The following is a 27,868-nucleotide window of genomic DNA, read 5'->3' as shown; positions in this document are numbered from 1 at the left end:
TCACCTTCCAACCCTCATTCATCACTATGCATCTCCTTAGAATTTTTGAAATTGCTTTTTTTCAACCGCCTCTTTCCAGTCTTATTCTCCTACTTTTTTTTTTTTTTTTATCCTCACCCGAGGACATTTTTCCATTTTTTGTACAGATAGAGTGGGAGGGAGAGAGAGGAAGAGAGAGAGACAGAGAGAGAAACATCTACGTGAAAGGGACACATTGAGTGGCTGCCACCCGCACGACCAACCAGGGCCGGGGACAAACTGCAACCTAGGTACATGCCCTTAGCGGGAACCAAACCTGGGTCTCTCCCGACCACAGGCCGACACTCTAACCGCTGAGCCAAACCGGCCAGGGCTTATTCTCCTACTTTTTTGATGGAACCTCAGGAAGAAGAAGGTAATAAGCTTAGTCAATCTACTACTACATTTTTAGTTAATTTTTTTTTCTCACCCGAGGACATATTTCCATTTTTTGTACAGATAGAGTGGAAGGGAGAGAGAGGAAGAGAGAGAGAGAAACATCGACGTGAAAGGGACACATCGAGTGGCTGCCTCCCGCACAAACCAACCAGGGCTAGGGACAAACTGCAACTGAGGTACGTGCCCTTAGAGGGAACCAAACCTGGGTCTCTCTGGACTGCAGGCCAACACTCCAACCATTGAGCCAAACCGGCCAGGGCTAATTTTTTTTTTAGAATTATATCTCTTCTCTTTCCTTTGACTCTGAAGTAATATTAGAAATATTCTTGTTTCTCTAAGCCAGCAATTTTCAACCTTTTTCATCTCATGGCACACAAAAACTAATTACTAAAATTTTGTGGCACACCAAAAATATATGTTTTGCCAATCTGGCAAAATAAAATAGGTGTAATTTTGATTCAGTCATACTGGGCGGCTATTGTTTTGGCAGTTGTGATTTTTTTTTTCTCCCTTTATTGATACGAGAGAGGAAAAGGGAGAGAAAGATAGAAACATCGATGAGAGAGAACATCAATTGGCTGCCTCCTGCATGCCCCCGGCTAGGGAATGGGCCCACAACCTGGGCATGTGCCCCGAACCCGCAACTTCTTGGTGCATAGGTCAACACTCGACCACTGAGCCAAACCGGCTGGGCTGTTTTGATTTTTTCTTTATTTGACAATCTAAAGGAAAAGAGGTCAATGCCCCTAACTAAATAGTCAGGTACTGCATGTTTTAAAAATTCTTGCAGCACACCCCATGAAAATTGCTGCTCTACATGCAGTGGGGTATAAAGACAACCTCTTCAATAAATGGTGTTGGGAAAATTGGACAGGTACATGCAAAAAAATGAAACTAGACCATCAACTTACACCATACACAGGAATAAACTCAAAATGGATAAAAGACTTAAATGTAGCTTGTGAAGCCATAATAACCCTAGAAGAAAATGTAGGCAACAAAATCTCAGACCGTATACACATCAGAATTTTCACCGATACATGGCCTAGGGCAAGAGAAATAAAGAAAGTTAATAAATTGGTCCTGACCGGTTTGGCTCAGCATTTAGAACCTCTGCTCGTGGACCAGAGAGTCCCAGGTTTGGTTCCCGCTAAGGGCACATACCTCAGTTGTGGTTCGTCCCTGGCCCTGGTTGGGGTCGTACGGGTGGCAACCAGTTGATGTGTTTCTCTCACATTGATGTTTCTCTCTCTCTCTCCCTCCCACTCTCTCTGAAGGTAAATGCAAAAAATGACCTTGGGTGAGGATTTAAAAAAAAAAAAGCTGTGATACATTTACACAATGGAATACTATACAGTTGTAAGAAAAGAAGATCTCTTACCCTTTGAGATGACATGGAGGGACTTGGAGAGTATTATTCTAAGCAAAATAAGCCAGTCAGAGAGAGACAAGTATCATATGATATTACTTATTTGTGGGTTATATGAACAAAATAAGCCGATGAACAAAATAGATCCAGAGACATGGAAATAGGAACAGACTGTCAAACCTCAGAGGGAAGGGGGTAGGGGTTGGGAAGACATAAACCAAAGAATGCATAACCAATGGACACAGACAGTAGTGCTATCAAGCGAGGGGGGTGTCAATGAGGGAAAAAGGAGGGACATCTGTAATGAAACATGTTGAATTAAAATTTAAAAAACGAAAATTGCTGCTCTAAGCTTATCTAAGATACTGAATATGTATATCTTGTTTCAGTCGATAAAATCTGAGTAGGTCATGTTTTTGTAAATTCAGTCATTTTTATGTGTAATATATCTCAAACACTTGCAGCTTTTTATTTCTTTTTTTGTTTTTTTTTTAATCCTTACCTGAGGACATTTTTTCATTTTTTGTTCAGATAGAGTGGGAGGTAGAGAGAGAAAGAGAGAAACATCGATGTGAAAGGGACACATTGAGTGGCTGCCTCTCTTATGACCAACCAGGGCTGGAGACAATCTGCAACCAAGGTACGCACCCTTAGCGGGAACCGAACCCGGGTCTCTCTGGACTGCAGGCTGACGCTCTAACCGCTAAGCCAAACCAGCCAGAGCACTAGCAGCTTTTTAAAAGAATCATTCTTTAGTCAAAGAATTGATATATATTATTTCTTGTTTATTACTTATTTTAAACTTGCTGGGGAAAGCTAATTTAAAGATTAGCTCTCTTTTACTCCAAATAACTACTTCTAAATTACCATTCAACCATTTCCTTAAAAACTGGAATTTTAAAAAAGATACCTTTTTACTAAGTTTATAAACTGTCTACATTATTGTACATAATTGAATGCTACCCATTGATGAATAGTTAATTCAGTGGCTTAGTGTAGAGATTAGAATCTATCTTCTTACAGAATATATACTACTATATTTTAGCTGGTTTGTGTTGGAACTCTGAATAGAGACTGAATTACTGGGATAGGAGCCAAGTGCATTCTGCTGAATGAATTGCATCCAGATGACTTCTTTTTTTTTTTTTTATCCTCAACCGAGGACATTTTTCCATTTTTTGTTCAGATAGAGCGGGAGGGAGAGAGAGGAAGAGAGAGAGAGAGAAACATCGATGTGAAGGGACACATCGAGTGGCTGCCACCCGCACGACCAACCAGGGCCGGGGACAAACTGCAACCGAGGTACGTGCCCTTAGCGGGAACTGAACCCGGGTCTCTCTGTACCGCAGGTCGACGCTCTAACCGCTGAGCCAAACCGGCCAGGGCCCAGATGACTTCTAAAACAGTTGTATTTGCTTTCCCACCCAGCTCCACATTCCAAGAAAGGAGTTTTAGTCTTTAGGGAGTATATCCACAGCTTGTTTTTTCACTGAGTCCATACAATTCACAGTGGTTTCAGCAAATACTAAATGCAGCCCTTGCCTCTAGACTCCACAATCTTGAACCAACAGCCACTGGGCCTGGGCAGGTCTCATTTATCTGGCTGAGATGCCACTTAACAACTTCCTCTTAATTGAGTGAACTTACACATGCAAACTGCCTAGCACAGAGCTTGTTTGCTACACAGGAAATAAATGTGAGGACTCTGATTCTAACTCATCTTGAAGGGACAAGGGACCCCATGTGGCTCAGTGAAAAGCTGTTTCCAGGTTAAATCACAATAATGTAATTTCACTTAATGATTTCACTTAAACTTACTAAATAATAAACATGTACTTGGATAAAAATAAAATAAAACTTGCCAAATGTTGTTTTCAAACACAATAATGCTGAATGACTAAGAATGAAGGGATGCCCCGGGCCGGTGTAGCTCAGTCCCATGCACTGAAAGATCGCCAGTTTGATTCCTGGTTAGGGCACATACCCAGGTTGCGGGCTCGATCCTCAGTCCAGGTGAGTTTGGGAGGCGGCCAGTAGGTCGGTGTTTCTCTCTTACATAGATGTTTCTCTCTCTTTCTCTCTCTCTCTCTCCTCTGCCTTCCTCTCTCAAAAAAATCAATAAAAACATATTTAAAAAGAAAAAGCATAAAAGATAGAAAAAGGTATATCAGGAAAATACTAATGAGATAAAAACTGAGATAATAATTGTAATATCAGACAAAATAGAATTTAGGTGGAAAACATTTAAAGGGACAAGGGGGACATTTAATATTGATAAAAGGAACAATCTACCAAGACATAGCAGTCGTGAATTTATGTGCACATAACAAACTCTTCAGCTACATAAAGCAAAATTGACAGAATTGTGGAGGAAAGCTGACAAATCTGTAGCCATATTGAAGATTTTTAAACATCTAATTTAGAAACTGATAGAAAAAGTGGCAAACAGTAAGAAAAATAAGATCAACATCATTAACAAGGTTGATCAAATGGCTATACTGAGAGAGAACCTTGCATCCAGCAAAGAATATATAATTTCCTCAAGCACATGGAAGAATTATAAAAACTAACCATATATTAAGTTTTAAAAGAAATAGTAAGATCCCAGTACATCAGTAACAAAGACTGTATGTATATACTTTGACATAGTGCAGTAAAATTAAAAATCAGCTATAGAAGCCAGCTTGACAGAGAAACACATTTGGAAACAGAAAAGAATGTTCTAAATAATCCTTGAGTTACAGCACAAATCACAACAATTAGTAAGCAAATAGAGGTAAACAATTATGAAAACACTCTGTATCATGACTTACGAGATGCTACTCATTCAGTTCTTTAAGCCTTTGAGACTTTTATTAGAAAGCAAAATAGACATTAAATAAACTAAGCAATTAGTTCAAGAAGCTAGAAGAAAAAACTGGATGTGTTCAAAAAAGTAGAATGATGAAAATAAGGAAAAGGACAAATATTAATAGAGAAAAATAGAACGGATCAATACAACCAAAAGTAGGTTATTTTTATTTGTCTAATAAAATAAACGAGCCTCTCACAGAACCAATCAAAGAAACTTTAAGAGAGAAGGCAACAATAAATAAGGAACAAAAAAGGAATAGCCACAGATATAACAGACTTTGAAATTGAGAGGATGCTATAAGAGCTACAAACAAAGCAAAAAAATATTTTTGAAAACTATGATAAAAGTTTTCTAGAAAAAAAACTACCCAAATTTACTTTAAGAAAAATTAGAAAACCTGTATATAGATAATTAATCCATATGGAACTTAAGTGGTAATCACCCTTCCTCCCAAACAAAAGTACCAAGATCAGACTAGATGAATTTTACCAAAATTTCTTTTTTTAATGAACTATGCTTGAAAAAGATAACTAAACACCTCTTGTAAGGCTGATATAATCTCGATCAAAAGTCAGCAAACTTTTTCTGTAAAGGGTCAGATAATAAATATTTTAGACTTTAGAAGCCATATTGTATATGTCACAGATATTCAACTCTGCTATTGTAATGTGAATGTACCCATCGATAATACTTAATGAATGAGTATGACAGTGCTCCAACAAAATTTTATTTAAAATAACCAGTGGAGCCCTGGCCCGTTTTGCTCAGTGGTTAGAGCGTCAGCCTGAGGACCAGCGAGACCTGGGTTCAGTTTCCGCTAAGGGCACGTGCCTCAGTTGCGGTTTGTCCCGGCCCTGGGTGGGGTTGTGTGGGTGGCAGTCAGTCCATGTGTCTCTCTCACATCGATGTTTCTCTCTCTCTCTCTCTCTCTTTACCTGCCACTTTATCTGAAGATAAATGCAAAAATGTCCTCAGGTGAGGATAAAAACAAAACAAAATAAAACTTTAAAATAACCAATGGCAAGACAGGTTTGGCCCATGGGCCATAGTTTGCTGACCCCTGATCTTGATAATTAAGAGTAAAAAAGAACAATAAATTCTTACTTATGAAATTGGAGGCAAAAATTTCAAGTAAAATAGGAGCAAATAGAATCTAAACCTTTCTCAAAGTATCACACAACTGGATTATCCCAAGACTACAAGGGTACTTCAGTCTTAGAAAATATGTGTATGTAATTTATTAAGAGATTAAAATTTTTAAAAATTCTCAGTAAGTGGAGAAAAGTTACTTATTAAATCCATTACCTATTTACTTTTAAAACTCTTAGCAAACTGAAAAAAAAAAAAAAAAGGAAGTTTCTTAACTTGATAGGATGTCTAATAAAACCTACACAAACATCGTATTTTGAAATTTTCAAAGCACTCCCATGGCAGACAGGAAAAAGACAATTATCTTTGCTATCATGCTGCCATTTATCATGCTAGCATGCCGTAGCCCTGGAGTGAGACAAAAATAAATAAAATTAATAAAGATTCAAAGGAAGAAACAAAATTGTCATTATTATTTGCAGATAGTGTGATTATTAACTTAGAAAACCAAAGGAATACAACAGAAACTAGTAGACCTAGTAAGAGCATTTAGAAAGGTTACAAGAAACTAGTAATGTTTCTTTAAATCAGCAGTAATACATTAGAAAATAGATAATTTTAAAATATATATACTATTCACATTAGCAATAAAACTAAACTAAAACAAATGCCTCCCCTGGCCAGTTTGGTTCAGTGGTTAGAGCATCGGCCACAGACCAGTGAATCTCGGATTTGATTCTGGTCAAGGGCATGTACCTCAGTTGCAAGTCATTCCTGGCCCTGGTCTGGTCGTGTGGGAGGCAGCCAGTCAATGTGTCCCTTTCACGTTGATATGTCTCTCTCTCTCTTCCTCTCTCTCCCTCCCTCTCACTCTGTCTGAAAATAAAAAATATCCTCGGATAAGGATTAAAAAGCAAAGCAAAAATGCCTTACTATAGATTAATAGAGTGGGACATCTTTACAATAAAACTTTGTTGAAGAAATCAAAAAAGACCTAAGTAAATGGAGAGGTATAATCTATTCTTGGATGAAAAGACTAAATATTATAAAGGTAAGAATTTTTCTCAAATTAATGGAAAAATGCAATAGTAGCCTGGCCGGTGTGGCTCAGTGGTTGAATGTCGACCCATGCACCAAGAGGTTACTGGTTCAATACAATGGTCAGGGCACATGCCCAGGTTGTAGGCCAAATCCCCAGTTGGGGGTATGCAGGAGGCGGCCAGTCGATGTTCTCTCTCATCGATGTTTCTGTCTCTCTCTCCCTCACCCTTCCTCTCTCTCTAAAATTAATAAAGAAAAAATTTTTTAAATCAATAATAAAAAGTAACATCCCAAAGTATTTCTCAAGAGATCTGAAAAACTGATGTTTGAAATTCATGTGGAAGAATAAAGGTGCAAAAATGGCTTCAGAGTTTCTGAAAAAGAACAGAAAAGGGGAATAACTTTCTAGGTATTAAAATAAAGCTATATCAGTTAAAACCATGTGATATTAGCCTTGGCTGGTTGATCAGTGGTTAGAGCATCATCCCGCAGACCAAAATGTCGCAGGCTAGATCACCGGCCCTAGTCAGGGTTGAGCTCACATCTGTTTCTCCCTTCCTGTCTTTCTCTGCCCCCCCCCACCCCCCGCCTTCCACTCTATTTAAAAATCAGTGGAAAGCCTGTGTGGCTCACTGGTTGAGCATCGACCCATGCACCAAGATATAAAATCAATAAAGAGGAAAAAAAAATTTTAATCAATGGAAAAATATCCTTGGGTGAGGATTAATAAAAAACAAAACAAAGCCCTGGCCAGTTTGGCTCAGCGGTTAGAGCGTCGGCCTGCGGTCCGGAGAGACCCGGGTTCGGTTCCCGCTAAGGGCATGTACCTCGGTTGCAGTTTGTCCCCGGCCCTGGTTGGTCGTGCGGGTGGCAGCCACTCGATATGTCCCTTCACGTCGATGTTTCTCTCTCTCTCTCCTTCCTCTCTCTCCCTCCCACTCTATCTGTACAAAAAAATGGAAAAATATCCTCGGGTGAGGATAAAAAAAAAAAAAAAAACAAAGATAAGAGACAAGTGCCAGATTAGTAGCAAGTATTTGCTACAGAGGCAATAAGATCATTAAAATTGTCAACAATCAAATAAGAAAAATGGATAAAGCATATGAATTCCCACAAGAAGAAATCTGAATGTTCATTAAACATAGGTACATGATTTCAGCATAAAAATTATGCAATACAATTTTGCACTCATTATAATGACCCCAAATAAAAAGTTTGGCAACAGCCCTGGCTGGTTTGGCTCAGTTAGAGCATCGGCCTGCAGTCCAGAGAGACCCGGGTTCGGTTCCCTCTAAGGGCATGTATCTCAGTTGCAGTTTGTCCCCGGCCCTGTTTGGATCATGTGGGAGGAAACCACTTGATGTGTCCCTTTCACGTTTCTCTCTCTCTCTCCCCCCCCCCTCTCTCTTTCTCTCCCCCCCCCCCTCCCTCTCTCTCCTTTCCACTCTATCTGAACAAAAAAATGGAAAAGTGTCCTCGGGTGAGGATAATAAATAAATAAAGACACAAAATGATACATTTTGACAAAGCTGGATAGTGACGACCTGAATGTTTATTGTTTTCTTTACTTTTTAATGTTTGAAATATTTTATTTAAAAAACGAAACAAAAGCCCTGGGAAGGGATTTCACTGGACTTAACACTGGCTTTCCATCTGCTCTCATCTGTCTTCACTGCGATTCTTTCCTTCTGTGATTTCTAAGTTTGGCAAATACCAGAAAGTTGTGTGCATGGGAGACCATCTGTTTTTGTTTGTGGGATTCCTCCTATAGACACTTGCATGAGAGTTGCTCCCCTGAGCTCCTTTTGGGTCTAGGCTTACTGCTTTAATAAAGGACGCTTTTGGACTAGAGCTCCCCTGAATGTACAGAACTTTGGTTTTGGGATACCTAGCCTTCTCACAGAGCTAGCTACCTTTTAAGTCAAGAGAAGTAGCAGGAGGTTTTTTGAAACAAGTACTGAAATATCTGACTAAATCTGGCTTCACAGTGCCAATTAATTTTCTCACATAAGAAGGTATACCTTGAGGTTGGCCATTATTGCATTGCTTCAACAGCTCGGCAGTGTCAGGATTTGGTTCAGCTTCTTGTTGGTTCTCTTGGCCTTCCCCTTCTGATCACAAGATGACTGTTGCAGCTCCAAGTTTCAGGTCCCCACTTGACAAGCAAGGAGGTGTAGGGTTTCTTTTTGTGCAGTGCTTTTTATCATGGTGGGAAATCTTTCCCAGAAGCCCTCAAGAGACATTGTCTCAGGAGCCATTTATCCAGAACTGGGTCACACACAGCACCCCTGAACCTGTCACTGCAGAGGGAAGCAGAATGTACTGTGCCATTCCACGTGTGTCCTAGCTCTCACCCGAGAGAACCTGGGCTTCCCAGTCGCAAGGCAGAAGGGCATGTGTCTGTGGGCTGGACCACCATTAGTGTCAGCCCAAATGTCTACCCTAGAGTAAAAACATTGGTTTCAGAAGGTAATGACCCACTTTGTACCCGTCCACACTAAACAAGAAAGCCAGGCTTCTTTGTGGTGGAAGATCATTTTAGAGGCGGGCTTAAGGACCTGTCCACGAAATTGCCTATGCCCGACCCTCATGTACACACTGGGGAAGGGGAAAGTCTCTTGGATCGGTGCAGCCCTTTGCAGATAAATACTTCCAATTTCAGTAAAACACCCTAAAAGGAAAAAAGACATTTGAAGTTTTTCCTTCTTTTATTTTATTGATTTTTTATTTTATTTTTTAAAGAGAGAAAGGGAGAGAGAGAAACATTGATGTCAGAGAGAAGTATTGCTTGGTTGCTTCCCACATGCATCCCAACGAAGGATTGAACCCACAACATTCTGGTGTACAGGACAATTCTCCGACCAGGGCTGACACTTTTCCTTTTTAAAAAGTAGGCAATTGCTCAGATTATTTTTGTTAACTAGACCAAAAGTGCTAGAATTAATATTGTATATTTTGAAGATCAAGGAAGCACTTATCTACATATTGTTGAATAATAAAGGCCAATAGATAATTTATTTGGATTTCTTCCTACTAGCTAAGATGGACTTTTAAATAAAGTCTCCTTCTCTGGATTAAGGGCTTTTAACATATAGATTGAAATTATAACTACTTTCAAATGATTTTGAGAAAAGGAGGTTCATACCAGCACCCTGACTGGACCACCTTACATATACCCTGAATCAAATCTTATCCCAACATTTGAGCCAAATATCTGTCCAATTTAACCCTGACACCTACCTCAACCTACATGCAAGAGTCACATGAGATAAAAATGATCCAGCTGCTTGTGGCAGCATTTGAGAGCAGGGAGATGAAAGTTGGACTGTGGAAAATTATGAAAAAGTAAAATGGTTACAAGGGAATGGTCTTGGGGTACCTTTGCCTATGAGGAATCTTTTGTCTTTCTTAGCACTATGACTTAAAAGGATTGAAATCCTCTTATTAAAGAAGAGCCTCCTCCTCCTAAGAAAACTGCTAAATCACAATTTAAAAAACTGGTAAATATAGGAACATTTCTTTGCTCTTTACCAGAGAATCATTGGTAGGATTACCTTAGGTAGAATTTACACAAGTAGATCCCTAAGTGTTACTATAAAACTTGAAAGAAATACTAAGAGCCCTGGCTAGTTTTGCTCAGTGGTTAGAGCGTCCACAGGTTTGATTCTCAATCGAGGGCACGTACCTGGGTTGCAGGTTTGATCTCTAGCCCCCATCAGGGTCATATGGGAGGCAACCAATCGATATCTCTCTCTCACATCAATGTGTTTTTTTTTCTCTCTCTCTCTCTCTCTCTCTCCCTCCCTGCCTCCCTCCCTCCCACTCTATCTAAAATGAAAAAATATCTCCAGGTGAGGATTAACAAAAAAATAAGGAAACACTAAGAGAAAAAACTACAGTTGGTTTTTACAACGAAAATTAATGAGAAGTAAAAATGCCACTGAAATTTCAGTGTACAGATGGTAGCATTATTTGATTTACTCTAGACTTTATAAGAATTCATCTAGCTGTTTCCGAAGACTCTGTCACAGGAATGTTCGGAATCAGATGCTGGCCAGCTAATAAACGGCTCTAATTTGGATTTCAAAAAAAAAGGAATGCATCTATTTCATAAAGGAAAATGCTTTTATTTTTTTCCCAAATGCATCTAACACAGAGTAAATCCAGGTTATGTGTTTGTGTTGAATGCAGAAATTACTATTAAATAAAAAATTTTAATTATATTGAATTGTTGCCCTGGCCAGTTTGTCTCAGCAGTTAGAGCATCAGCCTGTGGACCAATGAGTCGTGAGTTTGATTCTGGTCAAGGGCACATATCCCACGGTTCAGTCCCCACCCTGGTCGAGGTCATGCGGGAGGCAACCAGTCAATGTGTGTCTCTCACATCAATATTTCCTCTCTCTCTCTCTCTCTCTCTCTCTCTCTCTCTCTCTCTCTCCCCGTTTCCCTCTTTTCCTCTCCCTCCCTCCCTCTCTATCTGAAGATAAATAGGGGGAAAAATGTCCTTTGGTGAGGATTGAAAAAAGAAAAAAATTTTTGAAGATCATTTTCAAAATTTTTGTTTGTTTTAAGCCTTACCTGAGATTATTTTTTCTTTTTTTTTTCCAGATAGAGTGGGAGGGAGGAAGGGAGAGAGGAAGAGAAACATCGATTGGTTGCCTCCCACACGACCCCAACCAGGGCCGGGGATCAAACCACAACCAAGGTACGTGCCCTTGACCAGGAATCAAACCCATGACTCTTTGGTCCACTGACCAACACTTTAACCGCTGAGCCAAACTGGCCAGGGCTAAACTTTTTTTTTAAGATAAAAAAATGTTTTTTAATATGTTTTTTATTTTAGAGAGAGAAACATCCATTGGCTGCCTCCTACATACCTCCTACTGGGGATTGAGCCTGCAACCCAGGCATGTGCCCTCACCAGGAATCAAACCAGTGACTTCTTGGTGCATAGGAAGATGCTCAATCCACTGAGCCACATCAGCCAGGGCAAGATAAAAAAAATTAATTGGACAATAACTGTTAAAAGAGAACTCTTTCTCTACTTTGCAGAAGAGAAAATTGATTGATGGCCTGTCTGAACCTCTATGAGTTTTTCCTTACCCCCACCCCAAACTGACAGGGCTACTTCCTAGCCCTCCCAGTACAGACCTGCGGCAAGGGCTTGGGTGACACATCTGAGGAGTTGACACATCTGAGTGTGCTTGGGCTGCTAGGATCAGGGGACAGAACTGGCTTTCCAGTTCAGGCTGGCATGTCAGCTGGTCCATGTGTTCAGGCTGCGTCACAGGTTAATTCATGAAGTACAGTCTAGCTGGTCTTAGCTGGCTGTGGAGTGCAATTATTTCTAAACTGTAGAGAAGCAATTTAAATAAGAAAAGGTAGATAATTCCATTCAAGTAGACTGAAAGCCACATGGGGACAAGAATGAATGGAAAAAGAACAGGAAAAGAAATAGGCATGTTGGCAAGAGAAAGGAAAGGAATTCCTTGGCAGATAATTAGCGAAAATTAATTTCAAAATATAATTTACCCAGGAGTCTAAGCCTTTAAATCAGCTTCTTTTGCTTCTATTATTTAATATCTCTTAAAATGTTTAGAGTACTTATTTAAATTTTTGTTCATTCTATATAAATTTATTGAGCACCTACTGTGTTGTGTTTAGAAAATATTTTTGTCGTAATTTTTTTTTTATTATACAACTAAGGTAGTAGTAATAGAAAACAAATTACAGCATTCCATGGCATTTCCAGGGGTTCACCTGTTCATCACCTTCAACCCCTTTTGCTCCTAGCAGAGACAGATATAAAATACAAAAAGCAAAAGCTAAAAAGACAGCCTGGCTCAAAAGCAAGGTGGATACTACGACCATAGCTTGGAAACAGTAGCACTACAGAGCTGCAGCCTGCCTGGACCCCTTGAAGTAGGGGGGAGCCCAGGTGCCCGATGGAAAGGACACCAGGAGCTGAGACTTTCAGAAAGATGTGGGCCTAGGCCCTGGCCAGTTTGGCTCAGCGGTTAGAGCGTCGGCCTGCGGTCCGGAGAGACCCGGGTTCGGTTCCCGCTAAGGGCATGTACTTCGGTTGCAGTTTGTCCCCGGCCCTGGTGGTCGTGCGGGTGCCAGCCACTCGATATGTCCCTTCACGTCGATGTTTCTCTCTCTCTCTCTCTCTTCCTCTCTCTCCCTCCCACTCTATCTGTACAAAAAATGGAAAAATATCCTCAGGTGAGGATAAAAAAAAAAAAAAAAAATTGAGAAAGATGTGGGCCTAGGTAGGGAGAGTACACAGATGCAGTGCACAGTAAAGGATGGAGCCAAGCCACCCTCTGATTCCATGGCTCTGTCTACAGTATTCACATGTCACCTTGGAGCCCTAAACTGTCACTTCAAGACCTGGCTCTGAAGAGCTTGGTGAAAGCCACCTCGCAAGTAAGTCCTTCATGAATTGAAACATGAATGTACTTCAGATTCAGTGAATTTTGTAGCATTGATTGACAAAGAACTTAAATATGTTCAGATGACAAGAAGTAAATGAAGGAATAACTTTTATTTGAAAAGAAAAAAATATGGAAACAAACTTGTGCATAATAGAAACGGGTAGATGTGTAAAGAACAGGTAGAAATGAAAACTATCAAACAAAAAGACTAGACATGGGGTAACTCTAGCCTGGATACAGTTTAAAAGAAAATTTATAAATTGGAACAGACTAAAAAATTAATCTATAATACATCAGAAAGAAGCAGATCTAAAAGTTGTCACATGGCCAACGAGAGATAAAGAGTATACACTCAAATTCCTAACCACTGTATGAAGTTGTTGCTCTCCTCCTCCCTGTCTGTCCCTCACATTGCTTTGTGCATTTCTGTTAATGACCAGAATGACCAGGTGTAGGAGTGCTGAGCTGTGTTCTGGGCACACTATGTAGACATCTAAGAACAAGTCAGATAAGGCCTTGCCTTATGGATCTTTTGTTCTAGCCTATTCACTATATCCCTGGACACATTGTTATCTGGCCCAGATTAGGCATTCAATGTATATTTGTTGAATGAATGAATAAATGAGCGAAGTAATTCATGGCCTTGATTACCTGCTCTGTTTGGCCAGCCTTGTGGGAGAGAGCCTGGGAGAAGAGGAGAGGAACCCCCCCCCGCCCCAGTGCACACACCCTCCTCTCCTCAGTGACAGGGAACACTGGTGTGACCCCTACCAAACAGTGTCCTCTTGCATTTTCATTCCTATTTTACAAACTCAGAAGATTCATAATGAGACAGCAATATAAAGAATATCAATATTAAAATTTTCCCCCCACTTTTCAGGCTGGAGTAAAAGGGACATTGGGAAGATTAGTTGGAATTTTTGAGGTAAGTCTGTTAAAATCTTTTGTGCATTTGATATTAATAACCACATATATCTTCTCTTAGTCCATTCAAGATGCTGTAACAAAATATCACAAACTGGGTGGCTTACAAATAATAGAAATTGATTTTTCACAATTCTGGAGGCTGGAATTTCAAGATCAGGGCACCAACAGGTTCAGTGTCTGGTTGAGACCCTGCTTCCTGGGTCGTTGACAGCTGTTTCTCTGTCCTCACGTGGTGGAAAAGGGAAGGTTGCCCTCTAGGTCTGTGCTATCGCGGCACTAACTCCATTCATGAGGGTCAGTACTCATAACTAATCACCCCCCAAAGGCCCCACTTCCTAATAGCATCACACTGGGGAGTGGGATTCAACATATGAATTTTGAGGGGAACATAAATATTCAGTCCGTTGCAGTTTTTATCTCCTCCAATCAGCTAGAATATTATTTGTAAGTATTGTTTATCCCCGTCCCTACCTCTCTACTTTTCCTCCTAAGACGTGAGGAGGGGTAGGTAAGTCTGGAGAAGACAGAGGAAAAATGGAAGATAAGCAGTTACAGCAAAAGAAACAAGGGAGAAACAAGGAAATCTGCTGGGGTAGAGATTTGGAGGAGAAGGGAAGTGAGATGTCAGGCAGTGAGATGAGCAGGCGAGGAGGAAGGGGGATGTTCAAGATCATTGCTGGCCTACATTGACGAGGCCCCCCATCCAGTCTCTTCTTTTTCCGGTGCCCAGCTAGTTAAATTTACTTGGCGCCTTTTTCTTGAGAGGTTGCAACCTTCTTGCTCACGGCATTTCCATGAAGGTGCACTTAGGGGAAGGGAAGGAAAAGAAAGAGTAAACCATTGGCTGTAGAAACCCAGCTCCAGAGAGCTAGCCCGCAAATGCAAGGGTGGCATGTTTCAAACAGGCCATCTGGTATTGTTCATGTGTGACTGTGGAGTGATACAAAGTAGAAGGAATCCTGTGTCTAAGCTCTCTAGACATGGGTGAGAGTGCGTGTCACTTAAGTCATCTCAGCTCTGTCCTCCCTTCTCTGCCCTCAGAACCAGGAGAGGAAGCACAGAACGTATGTCTATGTGCTCATTGTTACGGAGGTGCTGGAAGACTGGGAGGACTCCGTTAACATCGGTAAGTCGTCCCAGATGGCCTCCACAGCCGCCCTTGCCACAGCACAGGTCGCTACTCAGAACCAGGTCGCTGCTAAGAAGAGAAATAAAAGGAGGATATGTGTAATAAAATAAGCATGTCCATTTTTGAACTTGTGAAAGTTAGTATTTTGAAATGTATAAAAGGAAACTGAAGTTGGGTACATGATCAACAAATAGAAACATGGCCCATAAAAATAGGAAAGATTTCTTAAGTCATATTGGATCCTCCTCCACAATGTCAGGCCAGCTGCTGGCTGCAGGACCTCAGCTGTTCCTTGTGATGCTTGTTCTTACTTTTGGAGAAAACTGTTGGTTTGGTGGTGTGAGCCCCTCTGCAGTCATTTAGCAGATCAGAGTGTTGAGAGTAGTTTCCAGTTTTATTTATTTATTATTATTATTATTATTATTATTATTATTATTATTTTTATCATCCTCACCCGAGGACATTTTTCCATTCTTTGTTCAGATAGAGTGGGAGGGAGAGAGAGGAACAGAGAGAGAGAAACATCGATGTGAAAGGGACACATCGAGTGGTCGCCACCCGCACAACCAACCAGGGCAGGGGAGAAACTGCAACCGAGGTACGTGCCCTTAGCAGGAACCGAACCCGGGTCTTTCCGGACCGCAGGCTGATGCTCTAACCGCTGAGCCAAACCGGCCAGGGCTATTTATTATTTTTTTTGTGTGTGTGGTACATGTCCCTAGCGGGAACTGAACCCAGGACTCTCTGGTCCGCAGGCCAACGCTCAACCGCTGAGCCAAACTGGCCAGGGCTAGTTTCCAGTTTTAGCCATACCACCCTGCAGGTCACCTAGCTTTCTCCTAAGGAGCCCTTTTCTTGTATCTCAAAGATCACTATTGGATGTATGTCTTTGAACTGAAAACTGAGGTAATTTAGTGGTTGGTTCATGGTTTAATCTTTTACCTCTGAACGAAAGGATATTCTAGAAAAGTGTAAAATTAATTTAATTTCTGTTTTAAGTTGGCAAACAGATAAAACATTTGCCAAAACTTGCCCCTTTATTGTTAGCATGTATTTGGCACCAGGCCCCTCGCACTGCTGAGGTGAGCATTCCCTAGCCCTTCAGCGTGCCAGGGAGCGCACAGTGTGCTTGCCCTGGCCGGTTTGGCTCACAGTTAGCGCTTCAGTCTGAGCAACGAAAGGTTGCGGGTTCAATTTCCAGTCAGAGGCATGTACCTGGGTTGCAGGTTAGATCCCTGACCCTGCTTAGGGTTGTGCAGGAGGCAGCCAGTCGACGTGTCTCTCTGACATCAGTGTTTCTCTCTCTTCTTTCCATTCTATCTGAAAAAAATCAATGAAAAAATATCCTCGAATGAGGATTAAAAAATAATACACACACACAAGTGTGTGTGTATAAAAAACAACAAAAAAGTGCAGTATGCTTAAGTAAAGGGATTCAGTGGGGGATTATTAAAAATAGACTCCTTGCCCTGGCCGGTTTGGCTCAGTGGTTAGAGCATTGGCCTGTGGTCCAGAGAGACCCGAGTTCGGTTCCCACTAAGGGCATGTACCTCAGTTGCAGTGTGTCCCCGGCCCTGGTTGGGTTGTGCGGGTGGCAGCCACTCGATGTGTCCCTTTCACATCGATGTTTCTCTCTCTCTCTCTCCCTCCGACTCTATCTGAACAAAATATCAAAAAAAGTCCTCGGGTGAGGATAAAAAAACAACAAAAAAATAGACTCCTTAACAGCTGGTGCTGGGGCCTGAAAGGGAGACAGAGATGAGTGTGGCTTGGCCCTGTCCTCAGAGCACTCTTTCGGGCAGGAGTCACACACTTGTGATAGGTTTTTTTTTTAGTCCTCTCCCGAGGATATTTTTACATTTATCTTCAGACGGGGGGGGGGGGGGGGGGCGACATCGATATGAGAGTGACACATTGATCGGTTGCCTCCTGCACGACCCCAACAGGGGCCGGGGATGAACCGCAATTGAGGTACATGCCCTTGACTGGAATCGAACCCGGGACTCTTTGGGCCCCAGGCTTACCTTCCAACCACTGAGCCAAACCGGCCAGGGAGTGATAGGATTTTTTTTTTAAAGGTACTGTTGCTTTGCTAATACCCCAAAAGCCTTTCAGCTGTACTCCCTCCTCTGAGAATTAACCCTAATGAAGTCATCTAAAGTATGGGGAATAAGGCTCTGAGCCTTCCTTCAGATGAGCCTTATTCAGATGAAAAATTGGGTCTTAACTGTACAACTCAGTGAATGATAAGTGATTTGAGGTACATTAATCTAGGGAATGTTAGACGGCTGTTACACACAAACTTATGGAAGCTGTTACCCTGGGAAAGTGCTTACAAAATAGTGTTGCTAAATGAAAAGAGCAGGGTGTAGAATTATATGTACACTAGTTATGCTGAAATAGTAATTTGAAGTGAAAACCGAATGAGAGACTGGTTTTCACCTGAAAATTGGCAGTGACGGGAAGGGTAATGACCTGGCGAGGACGTGGGAGACCCATACTCACAGGCAGCAGTGGAGGCGGTGTGGCCCTCTTGGAAAGCAGTCTGGCACTATGTATCCTGAGCCCTTTCAGATGTTCTATTCTTTTTTTTTATCCTCACCCGAGGACATTTTTTGATATTTTGTTCAGATAGAGTGGGAGGAAGAGAGAGAGAGAGAAACATCAATGTGAAAGGGACACATCGAGTGGTCGCCATACATACGACCCAACCAGGGCTGGGGACAAACTGCAACCAAGGCACATGCCCTTAGCGGGAACCGAACCTGGGTCTCCCTGGATTTCAGGCCAACACTCTAACCACTGAACCTAACCAGCCAGGGCAGATGTTCTATTCTTAAATCTCAGTTCTCGGGATCTTTCCCTGAGAGGTTAAAAAGAAAAAACAGCCCTGGCCAGTTTGCTCTGTAGTTAGAGCGTCGGCCTGCGGTCCAGAGAGACCCGGGTTCGGTTCCTGCTAAGGGCATGCACCTCGGTTGCAGTTTGTCCCTGGCCCTGGTTGGGTTGTGTGGGAGGCAGCCACTCAATGTGTCCCTTTCACATTAATGTTTCTCTCTCTCCCTCCCACTCTGTCTGAGCAAAAATGGAAAAATGTCCTCAGGTGAGGATAAAAAATAAATAAATAATAAAGCCTAACCTCTTAAAAACAAACAAACAAATAAATAAATAAAAAGAAAAAAACAGATAAATTTTTTTTAAATTATAGTATTATTTATTGTTAAAATTGCAGGGTATTGATGTTCAATGACAGGGAAATGGTTAAATGAATGACAGTACATTAATGCTAGATGTTATGATGTCATGCACAGCCATTAAATGTCATTTTTTTACAACACCATAGAGAATGCTTAAGCAGTGTGAAGTAAAAAAGAAACAATAATAATAATAAAAAGCAAACTCTCTCTTTTTTTTTTTTATCCTCACATGAGGATATTTTTACATTTATCTTCAGACAGAATGGAAGGGAGGGAGAGAGAGAAACATTGATGTGAGAGACACACATCTGTTGGTTGCCATCTGCACAACCTCATCCGGGCTGGGGACAAACCACAACCAAGGTACGAGCCCTTGGCCAAAATCGAACCCGGACTCTTTGGCTCGCAGGCCAACGCTCTAACCGCTGAGCCAAACCAGCCAGGGCTGCTTGCATTACTCTTATAAGAAAGCAAAGAAAATGTATTTATAATACATATTTTGAAAATGTTGACAACCATTACTTTCCTGTTTTCTTCTACATTTTCTCAAAAGTTAGAAGATTAGAAACCTTTCGCTGCTTCCCGGTGTCCTGATGTTTCTCTGTGCGCCTCCGCAGGAAGGAAGAGAGAGTGGTTCAAGGTAGAGGATGCCATCCAAGTGCTGCAGCACCACAAGCCCGTGCAGGCGTCGTATTTTGAGACGTTGAGGCAAGGCTACTCCGCCAACAACGGCACCCCGGTCGTGGCCACCACGTTCTCGGTTTCTGCGCAGAGCTCCACGTCGGGCATTAGATGACTGAAGACCTGGAGAGGACGGAAATCGGAAACTAGACTGAAGTGCAGACCTTCCCTCTCACTCTTGCTCTTCTCCCCTCTCTTCCCAGGCCGCCTCTCTCAAAAAAGGCATGATGGCAGCAGAGAAGGGTTCGTCGATAATGTTCTGCTTGGTGTTCAATGATGGGGCTTTTCTTCTCCTTTACTTAGGGGTGGGATGTAATTTTTAAGTACGTTTGTGCATGATCTGTCCCTCCCTGTTCACACCCCTACATTCTCTACAAAAAGGCAACCAGCCTTCCTCTGACTTGGGTTCCAAGTATTCCTGTCTGTCTCATCCTAGCCCTGGCCAGACTTTTTTCTTTGATTTTTAATTTTTTTTATTAAAAGATACCAATACGAGATGAAACCTTTCGAGAATGTGTTCTATAATGTGCTATTCAGCCCAGTAGCTTGGTCCCTTTCACTGCAGAGTACATTTATCTACATATCATATGCTGGGCATATAATATGTAAATAAATGGCTTTTAGAAGAGGAATTTAACTGTTTAAACTTTTAAGGATTTGTTTTGTTTTTTAAATTTGGGCTGTTTCTGAAATGGAGAGCCTCACAATTCATAGTTTTCTTTTGATGCTCGTGGCTAGACCAGCTCCCTGCCCCTCCTCCTCCCTGTCCTGACCACAGTTGTGCGGGGCTGGGTAGAGGGCTGTCGCCGTCGCCACGTCCTGGACTCCTGGCCTTCTCTCCTCAGCTGTGTTTCCAGGCCGAGAAAGAACCACGAAGAAACCTAGTTTCTTTTGATTACCAAGCCAGGAGCAAATGGCCTCAGCTCAGATCCGGAGAAACAATGATAGAAATTGAATTCCCACCGCTGTGTTGACAATAGGGATTTGAACTGGGTTGTTGGGATTACGTTCTAAAAAAACTGGAGCATCGAGCACAGTTTCTATCCTGCTGGTTTGGAATTTTTCCCATAATGCTACTTACTGCCGACAGCAGCCTCGCCTTGTGCGGACATGCCTTACAGCGTGCCGAACTGGATCTTGTCCGCGTGCTGAAGCGGCCAGCTGTCCTCGGCAGGTGCAGCTGAGCAGTCCTGTCCCGCCCTGGGTGACCATGCTAAGTTCCTGAAACGTACACAGGAGGAAAGTCCAGGTGTGTGTTTGTCTTTGTAATGTTACAGCACTTGTAAGTACACCGTCAGCATGCTCGGAAGTATCGACTATGTCTCCCACTGGGGTGTGGAAGGCCGTCTTCTGCTGAGAAGATATGGCAGAATGCTTCATCATTTGCTAGAACAGCTACACAGTGTATCAGCTCACTGAACCGTCCTGTTGTGTTTTCATACAGGTCTCCTGCTGGCTTCATTCGCCAACTGTGTTGTCTAGTTGAGAAGTAAGGGTCTTAAAATGGGGTGGGGGGGTGTCGGGGGCGGCACTGATCCCTGGCTTGGGAAAGGAGCTTGTTGCTGTGCCCTTAGTGGCATCTCCTTTGTCAAAACATAGCCAAGATGTGAAATCAGAATCGTAGTTCTCTTTATTTAAAAATTCTAATAAATACTCAAACTTTGAAAAGCATTTGCTCTTCCCTCCCACTAAAAGAATGTATATATCTGGTCGACCTGTGTCATTGAGTTTCCAGCATTTTGAGGTATATCAGTTGATGAATTTAAATTTTGCTATACTCCCAGTTTGCATCTTCTCTCCCAAGCCTTAAACACAGGACTGAACAGCAGTGCCGGCAGTTTTAGCGTATGGTCCCCAGCGGATAGAAGCAGCATGTGGGATCTGAGGCTGCATGCCACTCGGGTCACATGCCCTACTGGAAAACACTGCTGCCTGTTGCCTGATGAGGGAATCTAGGTTCTGTTCAGATGTGTACCGGGGACATGAAATCACTTCAGCTGAGCACCAGGCAAATCCCAAAAGCACGTTCTTCCAAATACATTCTCCCTTTATGATGTGGATTAAAGTGCTTTGCAGGAAAACAGTCAGTGCTCTGGAAAGGGAACGGAAATGTTCATGGTAATTGTGCATTTTTTCATGATCTGAAGATGTCTTTACCGGGCTGGTGTGGCAATATACTACCCTACAAGTCCAGTTTGGAGTGTGGGTAGTGTCTTTGGGTCAGGAAAGTGAACTGTGCCAAGGAGTATTTTCGGTGACATGAGTGGATCCTGTGAATGCAGTTAACTGGAGACATTGTGCTGATGCTTCTCTGCGGACAAGAGGAGGCTTTGTCCAGCTGCCGGTGGTTTATGTTGCACTGAGTACTGATCAGCAGGGACTGGTGTTTTTCCCTGCCTGGCACCATAAACATGCGGCTGCCTTTACTGTAGGCACAGCCCTTTTGTGATATCTCCCGAGAGAAAGTGAGAAACAAAAGAAAGCACAAAAATTACCCTACTTGTAAAATTGTATTGACACCGGTTTGTCATTAGTTCTTCAAGTGCTTACCTTATTCAGGCTTGACAGAAATGGGTTTCTGTGTTCAGGGCAGAGACCAGGGCTCTTTCTCACTGTGACTTTGCACGTTCTGGATTCTGGTCATCACTGAACTATCCATCAGGGCCCACCATCCTCGGTATAGAGAAAGACAGCAGTGGGTGGTTGTTGTTGTTGTTTTTTAATTAAATTTTGTTTTTAGTTTATTTGTAGCCATTGGGGAAACACAAGTGAGGTCATGTCATCTTTTTGGACCAGGACTTTGTATGTGTGTGTGTGTGTGTGGAGAGAGAGAGAGAGGGGGGGGGGGGGTTACTCTCAGGAATCAGCTGTGCTAGATTTTTAAAATGTTTTTACTGAATTTTTTTTAGAGAACTATAGATGTAAGAAACATGTGTTAGGTTTTTTGTAGCCTTCCAGAGCAGTGTAGCCAATCCAACAGGAGTCTTGATTTTTCTTATAGCAAATATAACAGGATGGACACATGAATGAATTGACTGTGTGTTGTTTTCACATGTTCTGTAAGCAGGGAAAAGGTTCCCTCACCGCTGAGTCTGAGCTGAGGCCATCTGAAGGGATCAGAGAGGGTGGACTGTCACTCTCTGAGGCCAGGCCCCGCCCACCCTCTGTGCTGCGTGGGCCATGCAGTACCATGACCCTGCGGCCCTTAGGCCCTTACTCCCAGCCTCTAGGGACAGTGGGTCACTGCCCTCAGAGTGTCTGCGGCAGCTGTGTAAACGTGTTACATAGTCAAGTTCCTTTGTGACGAAAAAATATTTTCTGTTTTGGTGTTAGGAGTCAGCCCATGTGAACTCTCTTAGACTTCCTCAGAAGAAACAAGTTCCCTGCAGGACCATCTTCCTCGGTCTCATCCCCTGTCTCTGCTCCACATGCAGTGCTCCCTGAGGCCCTGAGCCAGAGGGCGGGCGTCCTGTGTGGGACCTGCCGCGTGTCCCCCGCACCCCCACGGACCGCGCCGTCCAGCGCTGTGGCAGCACCCATGTTGGCCTCCCCGCCTGACCTCTTTCAAAACAGCTTAGCCTGAGCCACATTTTTTTTAGTTTACAAAAAGGTTTCATAGCCACGTGTGATTTTTGCCACAACTGTAATTTTTAATATTTCTGAAGTGTTTTGTAAGCCCGTCCTAGTTGAGGGTAGATTTAGAATGAGAAGAAATACCTGGAGAAATTGTCACAGTGGGATGAATGTTTGCTTTAAGAGAAATGAAGGTTAGCTAGAATTGACAGTATAGCTTCATCCTGTTCCTATCTGCATTTTGGAAAGTAGTCCATATTTTACAAATGAGAAAAGAAGAAAAAATACATATATATGTATAGATATGAGACATGCAGGACAGGGAAGCCAGCAGTTCCTGGGCGAGCAGATGGTTTAATAGTGGTCGAATAGTGCAGAGGCTCTTCTGGTTCTCGCTCGAAGATGAAGAGGTCGGACCTGAGGCTTTGCAGTCACACTGCCCGGTCATTCCATGGGGCCAGTCCAGCAGAGCTGTGTTCTCCATGCCCCGTGAGATGTCACCTGAAACAGTGAGACATCTGAGTTGTCAGGTAAATTGTAAATTGGGAAGCGCTGACTGCATTCCGTAAAAGATACTCTTGTCTGCGCGTCGGGTCGAGTCAAGGTCACTGCAGGTCCTGGGAACCTGGGCATTTCAGGCAGACTTCTTCCCACTCCTGCCTCCAGAAGGGCGGCTTCACGTTCGTGCATGATAACCTTTCAGGGATGTAAGAAGCCCAATCAGGACATCTGAGAAGGTGATACCTCTCACCTTCAGATTAATCAAATAATTTGTCCCCAAGCCCCCCTTAAAAATTAATAAATAAAAAGAAGGAAAGCAGCTCGTTTGGTGTTGATTTGGACCGGCTCCTTGAGCTGAAGCTAGTAGTCACGTGATGTGCATCTCTGCAGTGTGGTTTTCTGGACAAAAAGTCATGTCTGCCTCCCGAGGCTCCGTTCCTAGTGGCGGGTGGTGAGCTAGAGCTCGTCTTGGAGAAGGAGGCTGCAGCCGGGAGCTCGCAGGGCAGCCGTCACTCAACTCAGTGCACCAGGAGGGACTCTGCTCTTGAGGGGGAGGCCCTGCTTCTGCTCCCGCGCCGTCAGTTGTTTAACGGCCCCCGGTTTCCTTTGGTTTACATTCCCAGTTCTTAACCCTGAACAGGGGCCACCAGAACACCAAAGGAGGCATTTAAAACCCTGGAGATCAGCTTCAAAAGATACGAAACTGCAGCGTGTCCCTCTCCGGCTTCATCACCCCGTGGCAGCCAGCACAGACGCGCAGGTCTCATTTGTCATTGAGTTGAGGGACATAAATACTGGTTTGGAACAATTTCCTACTAAATTGCTTACCCTCTGTGATCATTGCCTGTGGGGTGTACCTTTCAGAGAACATCTCGGCAGTCCAGTAAAATCACTCCTCTGGGCTTGAGGTTCCACTTAGATCAAGATCCTGACGCTGGGCCCGAGGCCCACTCGGAGGCTGGCCTGCGGAGCGCAGCGGCTCCTGCGGGCAGCGTTTCCAGTGCGCGAGCCCGTGACCCTGCGGGACGGGTACTGCTGTGGCCTTTCTGAGCACTTTGTGCTGCATCGAAAGGTTCCCTAAGACAGCAGCAGATCCGGGGAGCCTTTATTGTCCTGTTGAAAAGGCTTTTCAGGCTCACTAATAAATGACCAGAGAAGACATCTAGTTTTGGTTACTTGATTCCAGCAGCATAACAGACATGACTTATGCCAGGGAAGGTCAAGGCTCATGATGGAGACACGCAGGAACCAGGAGGATGGGTCTGCTCCACAGACCGCCTCCACCCAGGGCAGACTGCAGTGAGATGCTGGCGAGCGTCCAACGCCTGGAGTAAAAGGCGGACTCCGAGGGCCTTTGCTCAGCCCCAGGCAGCCTGTGTTCCTCCCGAGAGCAAGAAGGGTCCTGAAGGCACGGCAGGCATCTCAGCCCCAGCGCGGACACAGCCCTGCCCTGCTGCCCTTCCCACACGGCTGTGAGCATTTCTGCTCAGAACCCAGAGGGACTCTCCCCCAAATTCTGATTTGCTTCTTGTGTTTAGTTTGGCCTGAGAACCTCATCTTTTCGCTTCCACCTGCAGATGGGCATTCGGGGACGTGCTGCTCGGCACAGGTGCACGAGAGGGTCCAGGGCCTGGGGCCTAGTGTTGCGTTCAGTAGTTAACAGTCGGAGCACTTCCCTCTGTTGTAGAAGAAATACAGCATGTGGTGCAGTTTTGTGAATGTCAGGTCTGTGTTTATTGTTTTGTGGTTTGGAAACTTTCAGATTGGTTCATGATCAAGGTTGGTAATTAAAGTCAGTAAAATTCAGGCAGTACATCCATTTGAGAGCTACCAGTTTGCCATGTGTTTAAGGACTCTTGGAGCCTTAGAAGGTATTGGGAGCTATTGTAAAAATAAAGCAAGCGTCTCTGGCCCACTCAAGTGTGTGATTCCTCAGAGAGGAAGTGGAAGCCCATTCGTAGCATCTTCATACGTGCTCTTGCCAGCCCAGCCGTGAACTTGTCTCCCACCCCATCCAGTGGACTTGGTAGAGGATGGGCTCTGAGAGGAGGTGAGCCCACCCTGGTTGCTCAGCTGCAGGGTGTAGTCTTCAAACAGTGTAACGTGTATTCGGGGTGTTTCCTCACTAGGATCACCTCCGCTCCTCTCGTCTGCCATCAGCGTCAGAAAGGCTGGGGTCCCTGGCACTTGCCAGTTCTAAAACAAATGACTGCACGTGCTCCCTCCCCAGCTGCAAGTCATCACCCAGGTGCCAGCTCCCTTTGGCCAAGTTCAACAGGTATTTCCAGGGAACCCTTGGGATTGAGGCAAAATAGTCAAGATGTATTGAGTTTAACTTTCCCAAAGGACATAAGTCTTTGTTGCTTCCTCCTGGTGCTCATCCATTTTAGCAGCGGCTTAACTGGCCGAGTCCACTGATGCCCCCAGAACTGAGAACCGGGGCGCATGCACCTAGGGACCAGCCCTGGAGTCATGCAGGCGCAGTCTGGACTTCTGATTCCTCCAGAGCTCTGCTGTGTCCCCCTCCATCACAACCACTTGGAAAAGCAAACATTTTAGCCTTCCCATCATTAGGCCCCTCCCTTGACCATGCTGCAGAGGGGGTGCCTCACTGCAGGCCATGTGCTCCATACTTGTCCAAAGGGCAGACAGCGGACCAACCAGTGGGCTGAGTACTCACATCGTTGGAGAGATTGGCAAAAATCACCCCAAATGAGCTCAACAGAACTGGGGAATCCAGGGAATGGTGCTTGTATAGGAGGAGGGATGGTCATGGTCCTTTAACCTCCTGGGACCTGGCGCTGCGCTGTGAGGCAGGTCTCGTCATACCGCCTGCATCCCAGTCCACGTGCTCCAGGACTTCAGTTCCAGCCCGTGGTGCATGGCCTTGTGTGTGTTTCTTTTTCTCCAAACAGTCTTGCTTGGTATTGCATGGAAAATCAGGTTTTCCTTCCTGCCCACTTGGGCCACTGCCCAGGCCTGGCCTCTTCCCCAGTGTCTTCCCAGCGCTCCGTACAAAGACCTGCACAGTGCCCGCGCGCGAGGAGTGGAACTCGGGCCAGAGAAAGCGGAAGGAAACTGATCGGGTTTTCCTGTTTCCTTCTCAAGGAGGGTGTTTCCAGGCTTCCTGCACACCCCTCTCTCCCATGAGTACAGCTGGGTTGTGAAGGAAAGGGAACTGGGCCCAGCCCAGGAGTGGGGTTGAGACAGGTGCATAGCGGATTGAGTCCCCCTTTCTCCCCTCGCACAGCAGGCCAGCCACATGTAACCCTCCCCTTCTCTACTCAGCCTGCTTATGTGGCACCAGCAACGGAGGGCGCACAGACCCCTCCCCGTGGTCTAGACAGAGTTTTGGTAGTACCCCTAAAATTTCACCACCCCCTCATCACACTCCTTTTTGTACAAAGAAATGCTTCAGTGTGTGTGCGTGCTGCTCTTTTCTCTGTGTTACTCAGTCTCCTTCCATTTGAGCTGTGTGGGAGGGAAGGGCATTGAAACTGTAGGTTGTAATCTTGTGCCAACCAATAAAAACCAGTATTTCACACACATCCCTACTTAGTGTCTGGTGTCTTCTTTCTAGGGGTTTTCCTTGAGTCCTTCGCATCAGTCTTGGTTTTACCCCCACTCTGCTAGGTTTTGGGGAGTTGCCCCAGAGGTCATCTGTGGCCCCAGGAAAGATTTGCTGTTCCGGGCATCCAGGTGAGGGTCGGGCTGCAGCCCCCGGGCGGACTGGGAGGGCCAGTGCTGCGGGGACAGAGGCGGCCACGCCCAGGACAGCCGGGCAGCACAGCTGGAAGCGGCTTCAGGCAGAGAAGAGGCAGGTGTCATCAGTGGGACAGCAACAGTAAGTGTGCTAGGTCCCCTAGGCCCAAACACAGATGAAGAGTGTTTGCACTGTAATGAGAAATAAAGCATGATGAGTCAGTTATGGACGACCACAAAAGCCAGGCCAAGGCCCTGGCCGGTTTGGCTCAGCAGTTAGAGCATCGGCCTGCGATCCAGAGAGACCCGGGTTCGGTTCCCACTAAGGGCACGTACCTCAGTTACGGTTTGTCCCCGGCCCTGGTTGGTCCTGCGGGTGGCAGCCACTCGATGTGTCCCTTTCATGTTGATGTTTCTCTCTCTCCCCCCCTCCCACTCTATCTGAACAAAAAATGGAAAAACGTCCATGGGTGAGGATAGAAAAAAAAAGCCAGGCCAAGGAGTTTGGGTTCCATACAGGTGAAGCCTTCTGTTTTAAAGTTCTAGGTATCGATTGATTTTAGAGAGAGAAACATCAATTTGTTGAGCTTATTTATGCATTTGTTGGTTGGTTGTTGTATGTACCCTGACGGAAGATAGAACCTGGAACCTTGGTGTGTTGGGACAACGCTGTAACCAGCTGAGTCACCCGGCCAGGGCCAAGTGCCGGCCTTGAACAAGGCAGTCATGTACCATCAGCCACGTTTGAGGAGGAGGCAGCGGGAGAGGCTGGAGAGGAGAGGCCTGGAGGCTTGCGATGACCATCCATGAGGTGGTGTGAACTAGTGAGGGGGCCTGGGGAGGAAGAGGGTGTTGGAAGCAAGAATACGCCGCATGTCACAGTCAGATAAACATGTCTCCACTGAGGCAGGCTGGCTTCCGGGACCTGGTAGCATGGCCAAGTTCTGTAAGCCC

The 27,868-nt window shown here is 44.2% G+C and overlaps 1 protein-coding gene across 1 annotated transcript in view; it reads left to right on the top strand.

Moving 5' to 3' along the window:
• The window catches only part of NUDT3 (nudix hydrolase 3), a 116,941-nt gene extending 97,177 nt beyond the window's left edge, over positions 1-19,764 (top strand). Inside the window, exons 3-5 of the mRNA XM_036248042.1 lie at positions 14,088-14,132; positions 15,176-15,260; positions 19,075-19,764. Of these exons, the coding sequence (XP_036103935.1) occupies positions 14,088-14,132; positions 15,176-15,260; positions 19,075-19,253 (309 nt within the window). The 3' untranslated portion in view covers positions 19,254-19,764. The remainder of the gene's footprint in view (positions 1-14,087; positions 14,133-15,175; positions 15,261-19,074) is intronic.
• Positions 19,765-27,868: the final 8,104 nt, after the last annotated feature.

Source organism: Molossus molossus, unplaced genomic scaffold, assembly GCF_014108415.1.
Source record: "Molossus molossus isolate mMolMol1 unplaced genomic scaffold, mMolMol1.p scaffold_m16_p_8, whole genome shotgun sequence".
NCBI classification, from domain to species: domain Eukaryota; kingdom Metazoa; phylum Chordata; class Mammalia; order Chiroptera; family Molossidae; genus Molossus; species Molossus molossus.
This window is presented reverse-complemented; position numbering and strand designations above follow the sequence as displayed.